At 45.2% G+C, this 16701-nt stretch overlaps 1 protein-coding gene across 1 annotated transcript in view; it reads right to left on the bottom strand.

The window, feature by feature from the left end:
• The window catches only part of NIBAN1 (niban apoptosis regulator 1), a 78267-nt gene that overhangs the window by 8673 nt on the left and 52893 nt on the right, over positions 1–16701 (bottom strand). Inside the window, exons 6-10 of the mRNA XM_068141328.1 lie at positions 10354–10469; positions 4170–4274; positions 3909–4071; positions 2795–2982; positions 2382–2543 (exon numbers count right to left, since the gene is read on the bottom strand). Coding sequence (XP_067997429.1) covers positions 2382–2543; positions 2795–2982; positions 3909–4071; positions 4170–4274; positions 10354–10469 — 734 coding nt within the window. The remainder of the gene's footprint in view (positions 1–2381; positions 2544–2794; positions 2983–3908; positions 4072–4169; positions 4275–10353; positions 10470–16701) is intronic.

The raw sequence follows: 16701 nt of genomic DNA, 5'->3' as shown, positions 1-16701 counted from the left end.
TGAGTCCAAGCATAACCCAACTACCATGACCACTAAACTATATCCTGAAGCACCATGTCCACACATTTCTTGAACACCTCCACCACCTCCCTGGGCAGGCTGCTCCAATGCCTGACCACTCTTACAGGAAAGAAATTGTTCCTAATATCCAACCTAAGCCTCCCATAGCACAACTTAAGCCTCTCATCCGATACCTTCTTGGATAGCAATCTTTTCAAGGTGCAGTGACAAAAGTTGAAGGCAAATTTTCATACCTGACTTTGCAGTTAACATAGGATTAGACTGCAGACTCTATTTACAAACAGAAACGGAGGTGATAATGGTTTACTCCACTGTACAAACACTCATGCACTGCAAGACTCTGGGTGCAAGAAAAACTAGTAAAACGTTAGGAAAATCAGTGTAGAGTTAAGTCTGAGGCTAATCAAAAGATGAAATGTTTCAATTTTTGTTTGAAGCAGATCATAAATTGGCACAGTTCTGGCAAACTCACTGAAGCTGTTTAGTTCATGCCAGTGGAGCTTCATGGTCCCAGATTTCCTAACACTGGCCACTAGAGGATGCCAAGCTCCCAAGCCAAGGAATCCAAGTCTCCATCTGGGACTGAGGTAAGCCAAATGCTTCTCTGAGGTCAAGACTACTCTAGTATAGGGAAGCCTGACCTCATTTTTTAATACAATAAAATCCCATGGACACAAAGTGAATCTATTTGCTCCTTTGATGAGAAAAATGCCGGCCTTTCAAAGAGAGAGAAGCAGACCCAGCATTTTTAGAGCAACTTGTGCTTTAATTCTAACTGATGCATTCTGAATTTTACTTGTGTTCTACTCAGTAAAAAACACCACTTGGTTTGTGTGGGATCTGCTTTTTGTCTACTTCTTTGTCTTGACTCATGGCCTTCACTCACTGCAAGATATTTTATTTGGCAGCATTTTGGAATGGTCCCCCCCTGAAAGACTCTGACATGAAATCAGACTTTCATTTGTCAGTAACTCTTTGGCTGCTGATCAGGGCTGTACTCAGAAGAGCTGCTTTTAAGAAAACCCTATCCCAGCACCATGCTAGAGATTTGTTTTCCATATGCATAGCTCCCACCCCATTGAACTGGACCAGCTCCATTTCCCAATTAGATTATTTAGTTTTTTTTCAGCTATGGATTAAAATCACAGGATTCAACATAGAACTGCAAGGCCAAAGCTGCCTTGTGATCTGGCAATCAAAAGGAGTCTACTGGCCAGCTCCTAATAGGCTTCTGGCCAGGCATCCAGAAGAAATAAAACCAAAGCAAAATTATAGCCTCCACCAACAGACACTAGAGGGGGGAAAAGAAGTTGAGTTTATTTTTTATCTGAAATGATGTTGCCACTTCACCCAGGAGAGGTGAAGTTGGTTAAAGCACCTACATGCAGCCACATCCTGAGATGTGTCCCAAGTAGAATCACAGAATTCTTTAGGTTGGAAGGGACCTTTAAAGGTCATCTAGCCCAACCCCCTGCACTAAGCAGGGATATCTGCAACTAGAGCAGGTTGCTCAGAGCCCCAGACAACCTTACATGGTGTGTTTCCATGAATGGGCCATTTACCAGCTGTCTTGGAAACCTGGGAGTGTCTCACCAGTGTCTCACCACCCTCAGTGTAAAACACTTCTTCCTTAGATCTAGTGTAGTTCTCCCTCCTTTAGTTCAACCCATCACCTCTTGTTCTGTCACAACAGGCCCTGCTCCAATGTCTGCCCCCAGCTTTCTGATCAGCCTCTTTAAGTCCTGTCAGGCCACAAGAAGGTCTCCCTGGAGCCTTCTTTTGTCTGGGCTGAACAACCCCAACTCTCTCAGCCTGGCCTCACAGCAGAGGGGTTCCAGCCCTTGGATAGCCTTCTCTGGCTATGCTCCTACAGGCTCCTGTCTTTTCTGTGCAGAGTGCTTCACAGTTTCCCAGATGAGGTCTCACCAGAGGCAAATAATTGCATGTTTCTAACATGAATACTTTACATCAATCAGAAAATGAAGTACCAAGGAGGAGACATTCCATTTTGGTGAAATATACTTAATAGTCTTCCTGAAGTACTTCCTTGCAAGTACATTTTAACCACCCCACTGGTTATAAGCACAACTTTCTCAGGTGCTGAGACACTGAAAATTCAGACCATGGAAATTCATGATCCATGCAAAATTTTTGTGCCTTGCTGGTAGATTCACACACATGCAACCTCAGAAATGTCAAACATCTTCTAGCTGTGGGGTTTTTTAGGTTTTGTTATCCGTGCTTTGATGGAGAGATATTTCTGGGACTCTTGAACAGCTTTTGTCAAGATTCCTTTGAAGCAGCTTAGAAGGGCAAACATAACCTGTTCTGCCAGGAGGAAAAACTGGATTTTACAGTACCTCTTGCATGAAGTTCTGGGTCCTCTGAATCACAAAATCAATGTGATACACCTTGAAGCGACTCTTGAGGTCTTGAAGGAGCTCCTGGAGGAGGTTTACTTTCAGATAGCAAGGCTCCATTTTCACAGAGCTGAATGGTAGATTCGTCAGCTGATCCACATTCTGCATTCCAGTGGAGGGAGAACAGGTTTTGAGAGAGAGCAACCAGAAGTGAATTTTTAATGCAGAACGTAACAGTGGCCCTAAACCAAATTCTGCTGTCTACACTCACACAAACACCACCAGACTTTCTAAATGACAAAACCAAGAGCTAACATGCTACCACCTGGGAAAGCAAACACTGCTGCCAGTCAAGTTCTAGCTAGGAGGTTCTTTTCCCTATACAAAAGCCTCCAAAAATATCTTTGTCTTACCTCCTTTAGCTTAGTCATATCATTTGTCTTCTGGAAGTCCTGGATGATTTCATTAACCTCTTTATCAAAAAGGGAGCGTACTTCAGTGAATCCAGAACTCACTGGACCCATGAGCTCCTCTAATATGGATGTGAGAAATGGCTGGATGTTTTCTGTGCAGCACTTCTGGGCAGGCTCAGAAACAGTGGCTGGAGTGTCAGACAATAGAAAGGTTGCATTTGAGGTATGGTGGAAAAAGCAGTCTGATTTACTTTACAGTGAATGACCTGACTCCCTGTTCTCCCCTGCAGTCTCACCTCTGCACAGGTGATGAGGGTAATCAAGGGAGAGTTTATAGTTTTATGAATGATAATGAAACATCTTTTCCCACATCCCAGCTAATCAAATGCCAGCAGCTTGGGGGCACTGTGAGAGCAGAGGAAAGGGCAGCTCTAAGTACTGATACATCCTAGGAGGTCTGCACAGAGCATGGACATGGTGACACTCTAAGAAGGTATCCAACCTTGGTACTGAAAGCATCCTAGTCTGGTATGTGAGAATATCCACAGCATGCCCTGAGTTTCATCCAAACAGCTCCTCAGTGATCAGCTATTTATTTGCTAGCTCAGACAATCTCAACTAATGCTTTGTATGCTTTTTACACTCATTTTTATATTCATAACAAAATCACAATTACTTCTCATTAGTTTAAAACCACCTCAGAAGCCCTTTCATATAAGCATTCCTTGGTAGCCTAAGAATCTGTCACATAACCAGATCCTGGCTTTGTGGCACATTCCTAGACATCAGGTCAAAACCACTACACTTTAATTATGCTCATCTTCAACAAATAAGGCTGTCGAAGTCAAAATGAAAGCAGAATCAGCATCTTTAATCAGGATACTCAAAACCTGTCAGCTCTAGCTCCAATCTGAGAAGCCCTGGTAATTTCACAGCCACAGTGGCCACAGGTATCAGGTCCCATCAAAGCCAGCAGAGGCCAAACCATTTGTTGCCTGAAAATTAGTGTCTCCAGATGGATTTTTCAAAATAAGGATTTCAAAACATCTGGTAATCTGAGCAACACAACACCACACAACAGTGTGCTCCAGAACACAGCTGCTCCTCCACTAACCTTTGATTTTCCCAGCTAAGAAGTTCTTGGAGTTCAGGATCTGATCCATGTCTGAACGAATGGTTCCTTCAAGAGTCTTTGCAAACTCTCTGCATTCTTCTTTCAATGTACTTAATCCTTCTGACACCTGCTGCTGGACTAGGCCGTAAGTTTCTTCTACAATCTACACCCAAACGATATTAAGAAGCAGAGATCATAATCAGCACACAGAGAGAGCTGTTATGGGAAACAACTGCTCTGCAAACAGCAGCAATTACTTACACCAAACCAGGCACGCTTCCTGTCGTTCCTCTTGCCTTTCATTTTAGGCAGGATCATTGTCTGAAGGTTAGGCAGGAGTTCTTCCATCACAAGGTTGCTCAGGATCTAGATAGTCAGAAGATAAAAATGGCGTGTTGACACACTGTTCTTCACTTGAACACAGAGCATCTGAATCAGAGTGATGTGCCAGCATGGGCTGCCTCAAACACACAATGGCTTAGCTATCCCCAGACTGCCTCAAGGACTGGGTTTGAAATGTTAGGTACAGAATCATAAAAACATTTTGGTTGGAAAAAACCTTTAAGATCATCAAGTCCAACCTTTAACTCAGCACTGCCAGGTCACCTCCAGGGATGCAGATGGAACCACCTGCCTGTGGAACCTGTTCCAGCTTCCCTTTCAGTGAAGAATTTTCTTCTAACATCCAACCTAAACCTCCTTTGGTACCACTTGAGGTCATTTCCTCTTGTCCTATCACTTGTTACCTGGGAGAAGAGACTGATCTCCACCTCACTCCAGCCTCCTTTCAGGGAGTTGTAGAGAGCCAAAAGGTCTCCCCCCAGCCTCGTTTTCTCCAGGCTGAACCACTCCAGTTCCCTCAGCTGCTCCTCACAAGACTTGTGCTGTAGACCCTTCACCAGCTTCATTGCCCTTCTCTGGACCCACTCCAGGACCTCAGTGTCCTTCTTGGAGTGAGGTATGCCTGAGGGAAGCATTTCACCTGAGGCATTTTTCACTGAAAGACTTGGAGGGAGCACACAACAGCTGACAAGACGAGAACTAAGGTGCCCATTAAAATTTACTGTGTGCAGTTATGAAATTGCCATGTGCAAATCAAAAATATTTGGCAAGTTGGTTTGCTGACTGCAGCATCCCCAACCTACCTTTTCCTGGGATGCTCACTGTCCCAGAGGAGGTATCATCAAAGAGAAATTGTTATAGAGTCATCAGACAAAGATTGCTTCTGACAGGAAGATAATCGGCCAAAACCCCCAAATCTATGGCTGTACCAATGTGGATCTCTGGCACATTTTCAGGTGAGCATCACCCAAATAAGAAAAGAAGAAAATCTCAGGAAAAACAGGACATAGGAGACAGAAATGGAAGGCAGAAAAGTGGGTAATCTATGAATCAAGCCAAACAGAGAGGGACCTGGGGGTGCTGACTGACAGCCGCCTAAACATGAGCCAGCAGTGTGCCCAGGTGGCCATGAAGGCCAATGGCATCCTGGCCTGTATCAAGAATAGTGTGGCCAGCAGGAGCAGGGAAGTCATTGTGCCCCTGTACTCTGCACTGCTTAGACCACACCTTGAGCACTGTGTCCAGTTCTGGGCCCCTCAGTTTAGGAAGGACATCAAGACACTTGAACGTGTCCAGAGAAGGGCAACAAGGCTGGGGAGAGGCCTTGAGCACAAGCCCTATGAGGAGAGGCTGAGGGAGCTGGGATTGTTTAGCCTGGAGAAGAAGAGGCTCAGGGGACACCTCACTGCTCTCTACAACTACCTGAAAGGTGGTTGTAGCCAGGAAGGGGTTGGTCTCTTCTCTCTAGCAACCAGCACCAGAACAAGGGGACACAGTCTCAAGCTGTGCCAGGGGAAGTTTAGGCTTGAGGTGAGGAGAAAGTTCTTCACCGAGAGAGTCATTTGCCATTGGAATGGGCTGCCCGGGGAGGTGGTGGAGTCACCATCCCAGGAGGTGTTCAAGAGGGGACTGGATGTGGCACTTGGTGCCATGGCCTAGTCATGAGGTCTGTGGTGACAGGTTGGACTCAATGATCTTCAAGGTCTCTTCCAACCTTGGTGATACTGTGATACTGTGATTCTCTGGAAGTGTTCAAAAACCACGTAGATGTGGCACTGAGGGAAACAATGTAGTGGTGAGCTGTGGGTGGTGGGGCACTTTAGTGGTGGCAGTGCTGGGTTAATGGTTGGACTTGATGACCTTGGAGATCTTTTCAAACCTTTCTGACCTCTGTGATTCTACTTATAGTCTGACCTTTTTTCAACAACGTATGATATTATCAAAAGGTTTCATTAGCTCCAGATTAATTCTGAGGCAAAGAGGTTAAAATAAAGAGCTGCTGGAGTTTGTGAGAAAGTTTTCAAGCCATTACTTTTTACAGTAAGAGATAATTGTACTGGTCTAAACCCAGTAAAATTTCCACATTGTGGAATTCACCTACATTGAAGTCTTTTCCCAGCACCTACAGATTCTTGAATATAAAACCTATAAGCAGATGTTCCTAGAGACCTTTTCATCCTCTGCAATTCCTTGAAAGGAGATTGGAGCCAGGCAGGGGTTGGGCACTTCTACATAACAAGTGACAGGAGAGGGGGAAATGGTCTCAAGTTGCACCAGGGGAGGTTTAAGTTGGACATCGGGCGAACTTCCATGTAAGGGTTGCTAAACACTGGAACAGGCTTCCCAGAGAGGTGGCTGAATCCCCATCCCTGGAGGTGTTTAAAAGATGTGGTGCTGAGAGACATGGTTTAGCACCAGCCTTGGCAGAGTTAGGGAATGGTTGGACTTGATGGTCTTAGGGGTCTTTTTCAACCAAAACAAGTCCATGAGTCTATATTGCTTCCACTGCTTCGTGACATTCAACTCACACATCAGGAGGAATTTAGGTAGCAAAATAAGAAAGGGCTCTGGCTGCTGCCAAGTAGTGTAAACTGGGGTGCTCCTAGGCACAAGTCAGAAATCTAACACACAATACCTCACTTATTCATATACCTTTAAAATACCCATAATATGCAATACCCTACTTATTGCTGTTTCATGTAACTTACGGATTCTGCCACAGCACTGCTTCAGATTCAGCTACATCAACTGAAGTACTTATCAAAACCAATAGACTACTAAGCTAATGGGTCATTTAGAAAACATCTCCTGAAAAATGCAAACTGGAGCATAACAGATCAAATAAAACATATTCTGAAAAATCTGAGCTGTCTGGAAATGATGGATTTGCTTTAAATTCCTGTATTGAAGGGCTTTGGGATATTTTAATCACCTATTTCAGCATTTAATCTATAGAAATATCATCTCCAGATGAATTTACCCTTCATTAGTAATCACAGAATCCTAGCATGGTAGGGGTTGGAGGGGACCTGTGGAGATCATCCAGTCCAACCCTCTGCTAAAGCAGAGTCACCCACAGCAGGCTGCCCACTATCAAAATGTCCGGGTGGGTTTGGAATTTCTCCAGACAAGGAGACTCCACAGCTTCTCTGGGCAGACTGCTCCAGGGCTCCAGCACCTTCACACCAAAGAGTTTTCTTCCTCCTGTTCAGATGGAACCTCCTGGGTTCCAGTTGGTGCCCATTGCCCCTTGTCCTGTTGACAGGCACCACTGAAAAGAGTCTGGGTCCATCCTCTTGTCCCCTACTTTTTATCTATTGATCATCATTGATCAGCTCCCCTCTCAGACTGCTCTTCTCCAGGCTAAACAGCCTTTCTCAGCCTTTCCTCCTCACAGACATGCTCCAGGCACCTCAGCATCTTTGTAGTTTCCACTGCACTCTCTCCAGTAGTTACCTGTCCCCGTTGAACTGGGGAGTGCAGAACTGGACCCAGTATTCCAAATATGGTCTCACCAGGGCAGAGTAGAGGGGAAAGAGAACCTCCCTTGACCTGCTGGCCACACTGTTCTTAATGCATCCCAGGAGACCACTGGCCTTCTTGACCAAAAGGACACATTGCTGCCCCATGGATAACTTACTGTCCAGCAGGACTCCCAGGTCCTTCTCCCTGGAGTGGCTTTCCAGCAGGTCAGCCCCTAATTTGTACTGGTGCTGGGGGTTGTTAACAAGAGCAAAAACAAAACCAGGGAAAGGAATTTGTATGACACAAGAAAGTATTTAGTAGGTTTTCTTCTAAGTGCCCTGGTAGTGGCAGATGTGACATCCATGTTGCTGTGAGCTGCAGGACTGCCTGAGCTGACACTGTCAAGCCTTGGTGCTTAGAGATGAATGTCAGGCAATTATTTATTGGCATTCTGCAGAGATTTTTACAGCAACAAAATTGTAGCTTTCTAGTTCCAGACCATTCACTTAGCTTGGATATTTGCCCAAAACAAGGCTTATATTTGGTCAGAACAGGCATGAGAACACACTATACTTACAGAATGAATTATTGCTAAGAAGATAATAGCCTGGGTGCCTTCTGATTACAGTTCTCTCAAGGTATATGGGTTATGAGTAAGGAGTTGGCAAGCAAGATAAAAATAAAGCATAAAATGAAACTAGCACTCTAACAGCTCCATAACTTGGGGAAGAGGGGAGAAGAGAAAAACCCTCGCTCCCTCCACTGGAAGGGTGGAACTCCTTATCCTAAGGAATTTGTTATCAGATGTTAGCAGGAAACTTCAGCCCCCGACACGATGGCACTGGGAGAGATACTGTTTATAGATTCTTCTCCAGTTTCCACATTTTTCACCATTTGAGAGGTAGAATTCTCTGGTTTCTTAGAACAAAACCCTGGATTGTGAACTCTGCATCAGGCTTTTTTTTCCCCCCTCCCAAGGGAAGCCTGATTTCATCAAGGAAAATACCCAGCAGCTGGCGCTAAAGTAAATATTAGCTGCTGAGTACTCTGCTTTAGAAAAAAAACATAAATCAGGGCTCAGATCATGTCTCAATTTCACTAAAAGACATCTGGAGTGATGCCAGAAAGATTGGTGGAGTTAATACAGCTACCATCAGTGCTCCAAAGCTTCATACTCAGATGCCCAAATATGGACCTAGGCCCTGAGCTTAAATACCCAAATGTTTAGTGTTCAAGTGTGACTGTTAAGATGTAGGACTTCAGAAGTCTGGCACAACAAGCAGGTCTACAGGTTTATCTGCTCAGGACTAAAAGCTTCACTCCCAAAGCATGGGGAAAAGCAAACTGAGGAGATTCTTCTACATTTGTGTGTAGCTGCTGTTCAGCTCCTTGCAAAGGCTGTTCTCCTGTGATTGGGACAAGTAGCAAAAGTACTCTGTTAGTTACAAAGGTAGTGGCAACAGCAGGACAAATGTTTCTGACTTGCAAAATAGCTGCCAAGGAAGACAGGAAAACAGAGCCCAGTCTGCCCCAGCTGACAGTGAGGATCTGCTGCATCCAGACCGTGAGATCTAAGCATGGTGTGTGCTGCCTTCAGCCTCACTCAGTCACTGGAACTAAAACAGCAGCATGTGTGGTACAAGAGGTGAGCAAGCGACTTCTTTTAGACACTGCATTTATTCACCAACTGATGCTGTGACATCAGATTGAGGTAGATTGATGTATGACTCCTGCTGGAGAAACGCCATGAGGCAGAAGAGTGTCCTTGTGGCCAAGAAGGCAAATGGGATCATTGGATGCATTAAGAAGAGTGTGGCCAGTGAGTTGAGGAAGGTTCTCCTCCCACTCTGCTCTGCCCTGCTGAGGCCACATCTGCAGTTCTGGGTCTGGTTCTGGTTTCTCCACTTCAACAGAGACAAGGAATTACTGGAGAAAGTCCAGTGGAAACTGCAAAGATGATGAGGGGCCTGGAGCATCTCTGAGCAAGAAAGGCTGAGTGTGCTGGGGCTGTTTAGCCTGGAGAAGAGCTGCCTGAGAGGGAATCAGATCAATGCTTGGCAAGAGCTAAAGGTTGGGGAGCAAGAGGATGGGGCCAGACTCGACTCAGTCATACCCAGTGACAGGACAAACTGGAACCCAGGAGGTACCATTTGAGCACAAGGGAAAACTTCTTTGCTGTGAGGGTGCTGGAGCCCTGTATCAGGATGCCCAGAGAGGTTATGGAGAGATCTAGAAAGATTCCAAATGCTCCTGGACATTGTGACTGTGGGCAACCTGCTGTGGGTGACCCTGCTTCATCAGGGCTTGGACTAGATGATCCTCACTCTGTGATTCTGTGTGCTTTGTTTGGAAATGTGGTTATCCCTACATATAAGGACAACCTAACAATCTTAGTTCACAGCACACTGTCTTTCACCATCTAGCAACAAACCCCAAATGGGGTTTATTAAAAAGGAATTATCACTTACATAGCACCAAGAAGCATCTTGAAATCTTGGGCATGTCTACCTATTAGATGTTCTTTTTTAAAATGCTGGGTTTTTCCAAGAGGCTTTACAACTTTCACTGTCCTCAGAGCTGCCATATCCAAAGCAGTAACAGCAACAAACCGAAAAAGATCAGGAATATATTCTCTTACCTCTTTTTCATTGCCTGTTATCATTTCCCATGTCCCATAGTGGCCTTTCTCCTGCCGGAAGAACTGAATGGCTTCTAGGAATGCCTCCACTTCATACGTGGTCTGCTTGAGAAAATCTAAAATCAAGCAAAATACAACCAAAAAAACCCTCTTTAAATAATGACCATTCTTTTTCAATCTGTTCTGCTCTTCCTTGTGCGTCTAGCTGTAATATTTTTAAATCAGTTAGTACACCTGAATGCCTGAAGGCCTTGGGCCTTCATTAGGATTTAGAAGAGTGAAGCTGAGCTATGGCATTTCCACCAAGATGATCAGAGGGCTGGAGCACCTCTCCTGTGAAGACATGCTGAAAAAATTGGGGCTGTTCAGCCTGGAGAAGAGAAGGCTCTGGAGACATCTTAGAGCTACATTTCAATATCTGAATATCCCTAGCCTACAGGAGGCTGGGGAGGGACTGTTTAGAAGGGCTTGTGGTGATAGGATGAGGGGCAACAGTTTGAAACGGGAGCAGGGCAGACTTAGGTTGGACATCAGGAGGAAGATATGGCCCTGGGCAGCCTGATCTAGTTGGAGGTGTCCCTGATGACTGCAGGAGGGTTGGACAAGATGACCTTTGAAGGTCCCTTTCAACCCAGTGCAATCTGTGAATCTGTGAATAGGAAGTGTCCCAAGCCTTCCTATCTAAGCTGGTAAGTTAAACCAACACTAATAGATGTCAATAAGGTGTACATGGTAAGATAAAGCATTTTAGGGCAGCAAGCCTTGATTGTGGTAGACTGAGAGGACAGTCATTGACATATGAAAGCTCTTCAAAGCAATATAAGATGGTACATATGAAGACTATGACAGCATATACCAGGGCCAAGAGTTCAGAGCTTTGTCTTCTTTAATTCAAGATCAAAATTAAGAATTTAAGATAATGACAATCAGCAAGACTGCAGCATGTTATTAAGTTGTTAAACCCTTAGGTAACACTCCCCAGTATCTTTGCTTTCCTTTGGAATTGATGACCAAGATGAGTTTTCAGGGATGTACAACAAACCAGACCTGGACAAAGTGAGCACTGTGCTAGTTCATTTCCAACTAAGCACAAAAACTTCTGTCAAAATCATGCTGCTTTCCTTAGCTATTTCAGGAATGTTTAACCACAGCTCTGGAGTATCTGGTGATCATCCATGGCTATTGTTGTGAGATGATAGGCTCTTCACAGAATCACAGAATGTTAGGGGTTGGAAGGGTCCTCAAAAGATCACCCAGTCCCACCTCATTGCTAGAGCAGGATTACCTAGAACAGGTCACATAGGAACACATCCAGGCTGATTTTTAATGTCTTCAGAGAAGGAGACTACAACCTCTCTGGGCAGCCTGTTCAAATGTTTTGTCACCCTCACAGTGAAGAAGTTTCTCCTTAATTTCCTGTGGAACCTCCTCTGCTCCAGCTTGCACCCATTGCCCCTCCTCCTATCATTGGACGTCACTGAGCAGAGCCTGGCTCCATCCTCCCAACACTTGCCCTTCTCATTTTTATAAACACAAATGAGGTCATCTCTCAGTTTTCTCTTTTCTAAGCTAAAGAGCCCCAGCTCCCTCAGCCTTTCCTCATAAGGAAGATGTTCCACTTCTTTCGGCATCTTTGTCACTCTGCACTGGACCTTTTCAAGCAGTTCCCTGTTCTTCTTGAACTTAGGGACCCAGAACTGGACAGTTACTTCCCAAGAGCAATGGGGTTGCCTGGGGATGCTCCATTGTACCAATGAGACTGAATCACGGGAAAAAAACAGAGAAGTGGCTGAGCTAGTTTGCTCTGACAAACTCTGGATAAGCAGTTGTGCAACAGAAATTAGATCCCATGCAACGTGTTCTTTCCAAGCTGCTGTGGGCTTTTCAAGAGAGTTGCAGCCAATGCTCTCTTTCTTGTGAGAGCCCACAAAAGCACAGCTAATGGAAAGTGCAGGAGCAGCCACATCACAGAACTAGTTTGTGATCACCTGGGCTCTGCCTCAAAACGTGGAAAAGCTCCCTAGAGCCATCAGGCTGCTTGAGAAACCTGCCTAAGGAAAACCAGCACTGAAACACTACTGAATGCAAGGGCTGTGCCTTTGCTCTGGAACACAGCTTCAGGATTATTCTGAGGATTACTATTTTAAAAGAAAAACAAAGCGACAGTGGTTTATTGCCCTCTCTTCAAGGTAATCTGCCTGCAGCCTTGATCAGCTGAAGTCCTTTTGTGTACAGGTTAGGAAGAATGAGGGAAGGAGAAGGTTAACTCTCTCAAGGTAGGTATGCTGCTTTAAGTTACTGAGCTGCATAAACAATGGGTATGTGAAGAGTCAGAGAGTCAGTTCTCAAGTCTTGCCTGCCAAGCAAGATGCTTCCTTTGACTTGTTCATGAAACTTCCAAGGAGAGCAGCTTTATAGGAAGCTTGCATGCATGCCAAGGGCAACACAGGGATTATACAAATTATGGGAAGCATGAAGGATTTAAACTGCAGCAATGCCTGAAATGTCTCCTCCATGCACTTTACACAAACCCAAAAGCTCCAGAAAGCTACCATTACTTTCCTCAGTGTTTAAGCCTGGCTACTGCTTGAAGGCAGCAGCCTATAGATGTTATCCATGTGGTGGGCATTGAGCCTTCAGAGCTGCTAAGAACTCAAATGTCAGTATTTGCCCTTTCAGACTTTTCCCTGGATGTAATAATTACTTCAGGAAGGTATGTTATACATTCTGAGGAGCAGCAATCACTCTCACTGCTACTCTATAGACAGTGACCCTGTTTTACAGATATTTGGAGGTCCAGAGAGATCACACAGTATCTGCATTGAGCTCATACCATCATCCAACTAGAGAAAACAACCAAATCCCAACCAAACCCCACCATTACCTCCATGATTTATAGCATTTTTCACAGCAAGCCACAAATCAGTGTCTAAAACACCAGTACAAGAGTTGTAAGTCAGGCTCATCACCTCCAAGAGAACACCTTCTGATGCAGCTTTAATGAAAGAATACAGTAATCCACTGGAGAAACTGGTGGAATGTTGCATCTAAAATCTTTTGTCCTCCCCAAATTCAACTCCAAATATTTTGATGAGAAGAAAGCCAGGCTTGGCTGGAGGAAGGGAGAACTGCAGCTCTTGCAGCACTCCAATTGTGACTCACATGTTTTCCTTCTTCACAGCTGTGCTCCCTCCTAACCAAAAGGGACAACAGACCATCTGAAGGGCTGGATCTTGGACCTGCTGAGATGATGATGTGACAGTGCTGACAAGAGTCTGCCCTCTCAGATCAACTTTTAACCTCTGTGCTCAAGGCAGTATTTCCGGCCTTGTCTGGGGACAGGGTTGTGACTGTCCCCAACCCCAAGGAGAAGTGGAAAGAAGGTGCTCAAAATCCCAGAGAGATTCATTTGAGCAATTTGTGGGAAAAATGTCAAGCTGTAAGTACATCAAATCCCAATCGTGCCTTCATTCCTATGCCAGTAAACACAGGAGAAAAAACACAGTTGTGGCAGTCTCACTGTAAACCCCAGCTATCTCAAAGCAGAAAGAAGGCTTTATCCTTCAAGGATACTGCAGTTGCTTAATTTAGGCAACTTCATTCTCACTTTCCATAGGAGGAAAAGATTGCATCAGCTTTAAGGCACTGAACAACCAGATCCATCCAGCACTGTGCTGTGAAGAAGCTGTTGGTGAGTTCCACAAGACAGAGCCACATTCATGGGATACGGCTCAAGAAAAGGGAATTGTACCCAAGCTGAAAGGAGCTGCGGTGCACATCCTCCAAGACTTCAGCAGGGAAGAGCCAGGGCTTCTGTAAATCAGCCCCAGCAGTGTATGAAAAGGCTAGAGGCTTGCAGCTCCCACAGCAGCCAACTCGTTAGGCCACAGCAAAGCAGGGGAAACAATGAATAAGCTGTTGGGGTAGCCCCTCTTGCGTGCAGTGGAGAGGGTGATGCATGGGAGATGGAAACAGATACTGCAGCTGCAAAGAGGGCAAGTGGTAAACACCAGTGGTATCAAGAATGATGTTCAGTAGCAGACAGGATGATGGGCACTTTGCTCTCCTGAACGCCCTCACAGGGGCTTCCAGTTCAACCAATCTGGCTGGCACCTGTGATAACTGATGCACCTGGCCCTGCTGGTTGTAAAGAACTTTAGGGAAGCATGGTGCAGTGGTGACTGCAGGTCAACTTTATCCAAATCCCACACAAAGCCATGAAGTTTACTGAAAAACACAGAATCACAGAAGAGTAGGGGTTGGAAGGGACTTCTGGTGATCATCCAGTCCAACCCCTCTGCTAAAGCAGAGTCACCCACAGCAGATTGCCCACTATCACAATGTCCAGGTGGGTTTGGTATCTCTCCAGACAAGGAGACTCCACAGCATCTCTGGACAGCCTGCTCCAGGGCTCCAGCACCCTCACACCAAAGAGTTTTTCCCTCCTGTTCAGATGGAACCTCCTGGGTTCCAGTTGGTGTCCATTGCTCCTTGTCCTGTTGACAGGCACAATTGAAAAGAGTCTGGCCCCATCCTCTTGCCTCCTACCCTTTAGTTCTTGCTGAGCATGGATCAGATCCCCTCTCAGGCTGCTCTTCTCCAGGCTAAACAGCCCCATGTCTCTCAGCCTTTCCTTCTCATAGACATGCTCCAGGCCCCTCAGCACCTTTGCAGTTTCCTTTGCACTCTCTCCAGTAGTTCCCTGTCCTCCAGTGAGGACCAGTGAGGCTGTTGATGTACCCAGCCTGATGCTACATGCTTAATCCAGGCTAGACTGTACTTGGAAAATGACCCAAACAGCTTCTCCAGCTGCTAATGAATGTAACATAAGCCTATTTATGGAAAGTAAAATAAAATGTTTATTGCTCTGTTTAATTCTAGAACAGGAAAACCCACCTAGAGACTATCCTTACATACCTAAGTATGAAACCTAGTTGTATAAACAGATATGATATTGCCATCCATAGGTTCTTTTTATAAACAGAATAATTGCTGTACACCTCATTTTGTAAAAGATGGAAGGACATCTGGAAACACCCTGACTTTATACACCTCTTAAATTGGTACATCTCAAAGGCACAGCTGAGTTTGTTCAGTACTGCAGAAAGTTGTCTGTGGGACTGAGCTAGCTTGCAGCCTATAAACAGTTGAAATCTCTCATTAAGAAAAAACATAAATACCTCAATCCTTAACTCATCAAAATGATTCACAGCGTCCCAGGCTACTCGAGACCCAATGACTGCACTTGCATCTGGTGCAGAAGGGTTAACTTGGAGCATCCTCTTTCTCATTTGAGCTGTATCCCATATTTTGGCTGCCATGGGACTCAAAGGCTCCTAATGTGGTGCTTCACACTATGAGCTGGGGCTTCTTCCCTGTCACTTGGCAGATAAAGGCTTGGTTGTATTGGTGAGTAATGTGGGAATCTACATTCCCAAGTCCCCAGCTGCTCCTCCTATCCACAGCAGGACAGCTGCACCTTTGTCTGAGGACAGACCTGTTGCTGGCTCATTGTTTAACATCCCCTTGGGAAAGGGCATCCCAACAATTTTTCTGACCCCATTAACACTTCTTGTGCATGCCTAAAGACAGCAGCAGAAACTAATTGCCCTGGTGAATTTGGCTGTAAATCAGCCAGTCTCACACCAGTCAAAACACTGGTGAGCTCTCTGAAAGACCTATAAATAGGTGAATGCCCCAGACCTGGCTGCCTCCAGCTAAAACTGGGGGGGTTTCAGCAAATCCATATAGTGTGAAATCTGTGTTTGAACATTCCAGTTCGAATTTCTGTCTGCTGCAGAATGCTGCACTGGCACTGCACAGACTGCTGCTTTGTGCCAGAAAGCTCAAAACCATTTGACATTAACTGCTTAGATGATGATCTTTCTTAACTATGATCAAAGCAAGATGCCTCTTCAACATCACATATCCTAACCTGCCTCACTAGCTGTTACAAAGTATTTCAATATCCAGTTTAAACTGTGTGCCTCTCTGAAAAGTCATTGTCATCAACAAAGCTCTTCAAGCTCATTATTGCAGCATGGAAGAGGCTAAAACAGTCACAGAATCATTTTGATTGGAAAGGACCTTTAAGATCAGCCAGTCCATGCTCTAGCTCTGCCAACTCTGGGGCTAAACTATGTCCCTCAGCACCACATTTCTGCCTCTTTGAAACACGTCCAGGGATGGGGATTCAACCACCTCCCTGGGAAGCCTGTTCCAGTGTTTGAGAGCCCTTTCAATAAAGAATTTTCTTCTAATGTCCAACCTAAACCTGCCCTGGTGCAACTTGAAGCCATTTCCTCTTGTCCTATCACTTGTTCCCTACCTGGCTCCAACCTCCTTTCA

This window comes from Melanerpes formicivorus, unplaced genomic scaffold, assembly GCF_026170545.1.
Source record: "Melanerpes formicivorus ecotype bairdi unplaced genomic scaffold, bMelFor1.0.p_v2 SCAF_7, whole genome shotgun sequence".
NCBI classification, from domain to species: domain Eukaryota; kingdom Metazoa; phylum Chordata; class Aves; order Piciformes; family Picidae; genus Melanerpes; species Melanerpes formicivorus.
The sequence above is the reverse complement of the archived record's forward strand: the minus strand, read 5'-3'. Positions and strand labels throughout refer to the sequence as shown.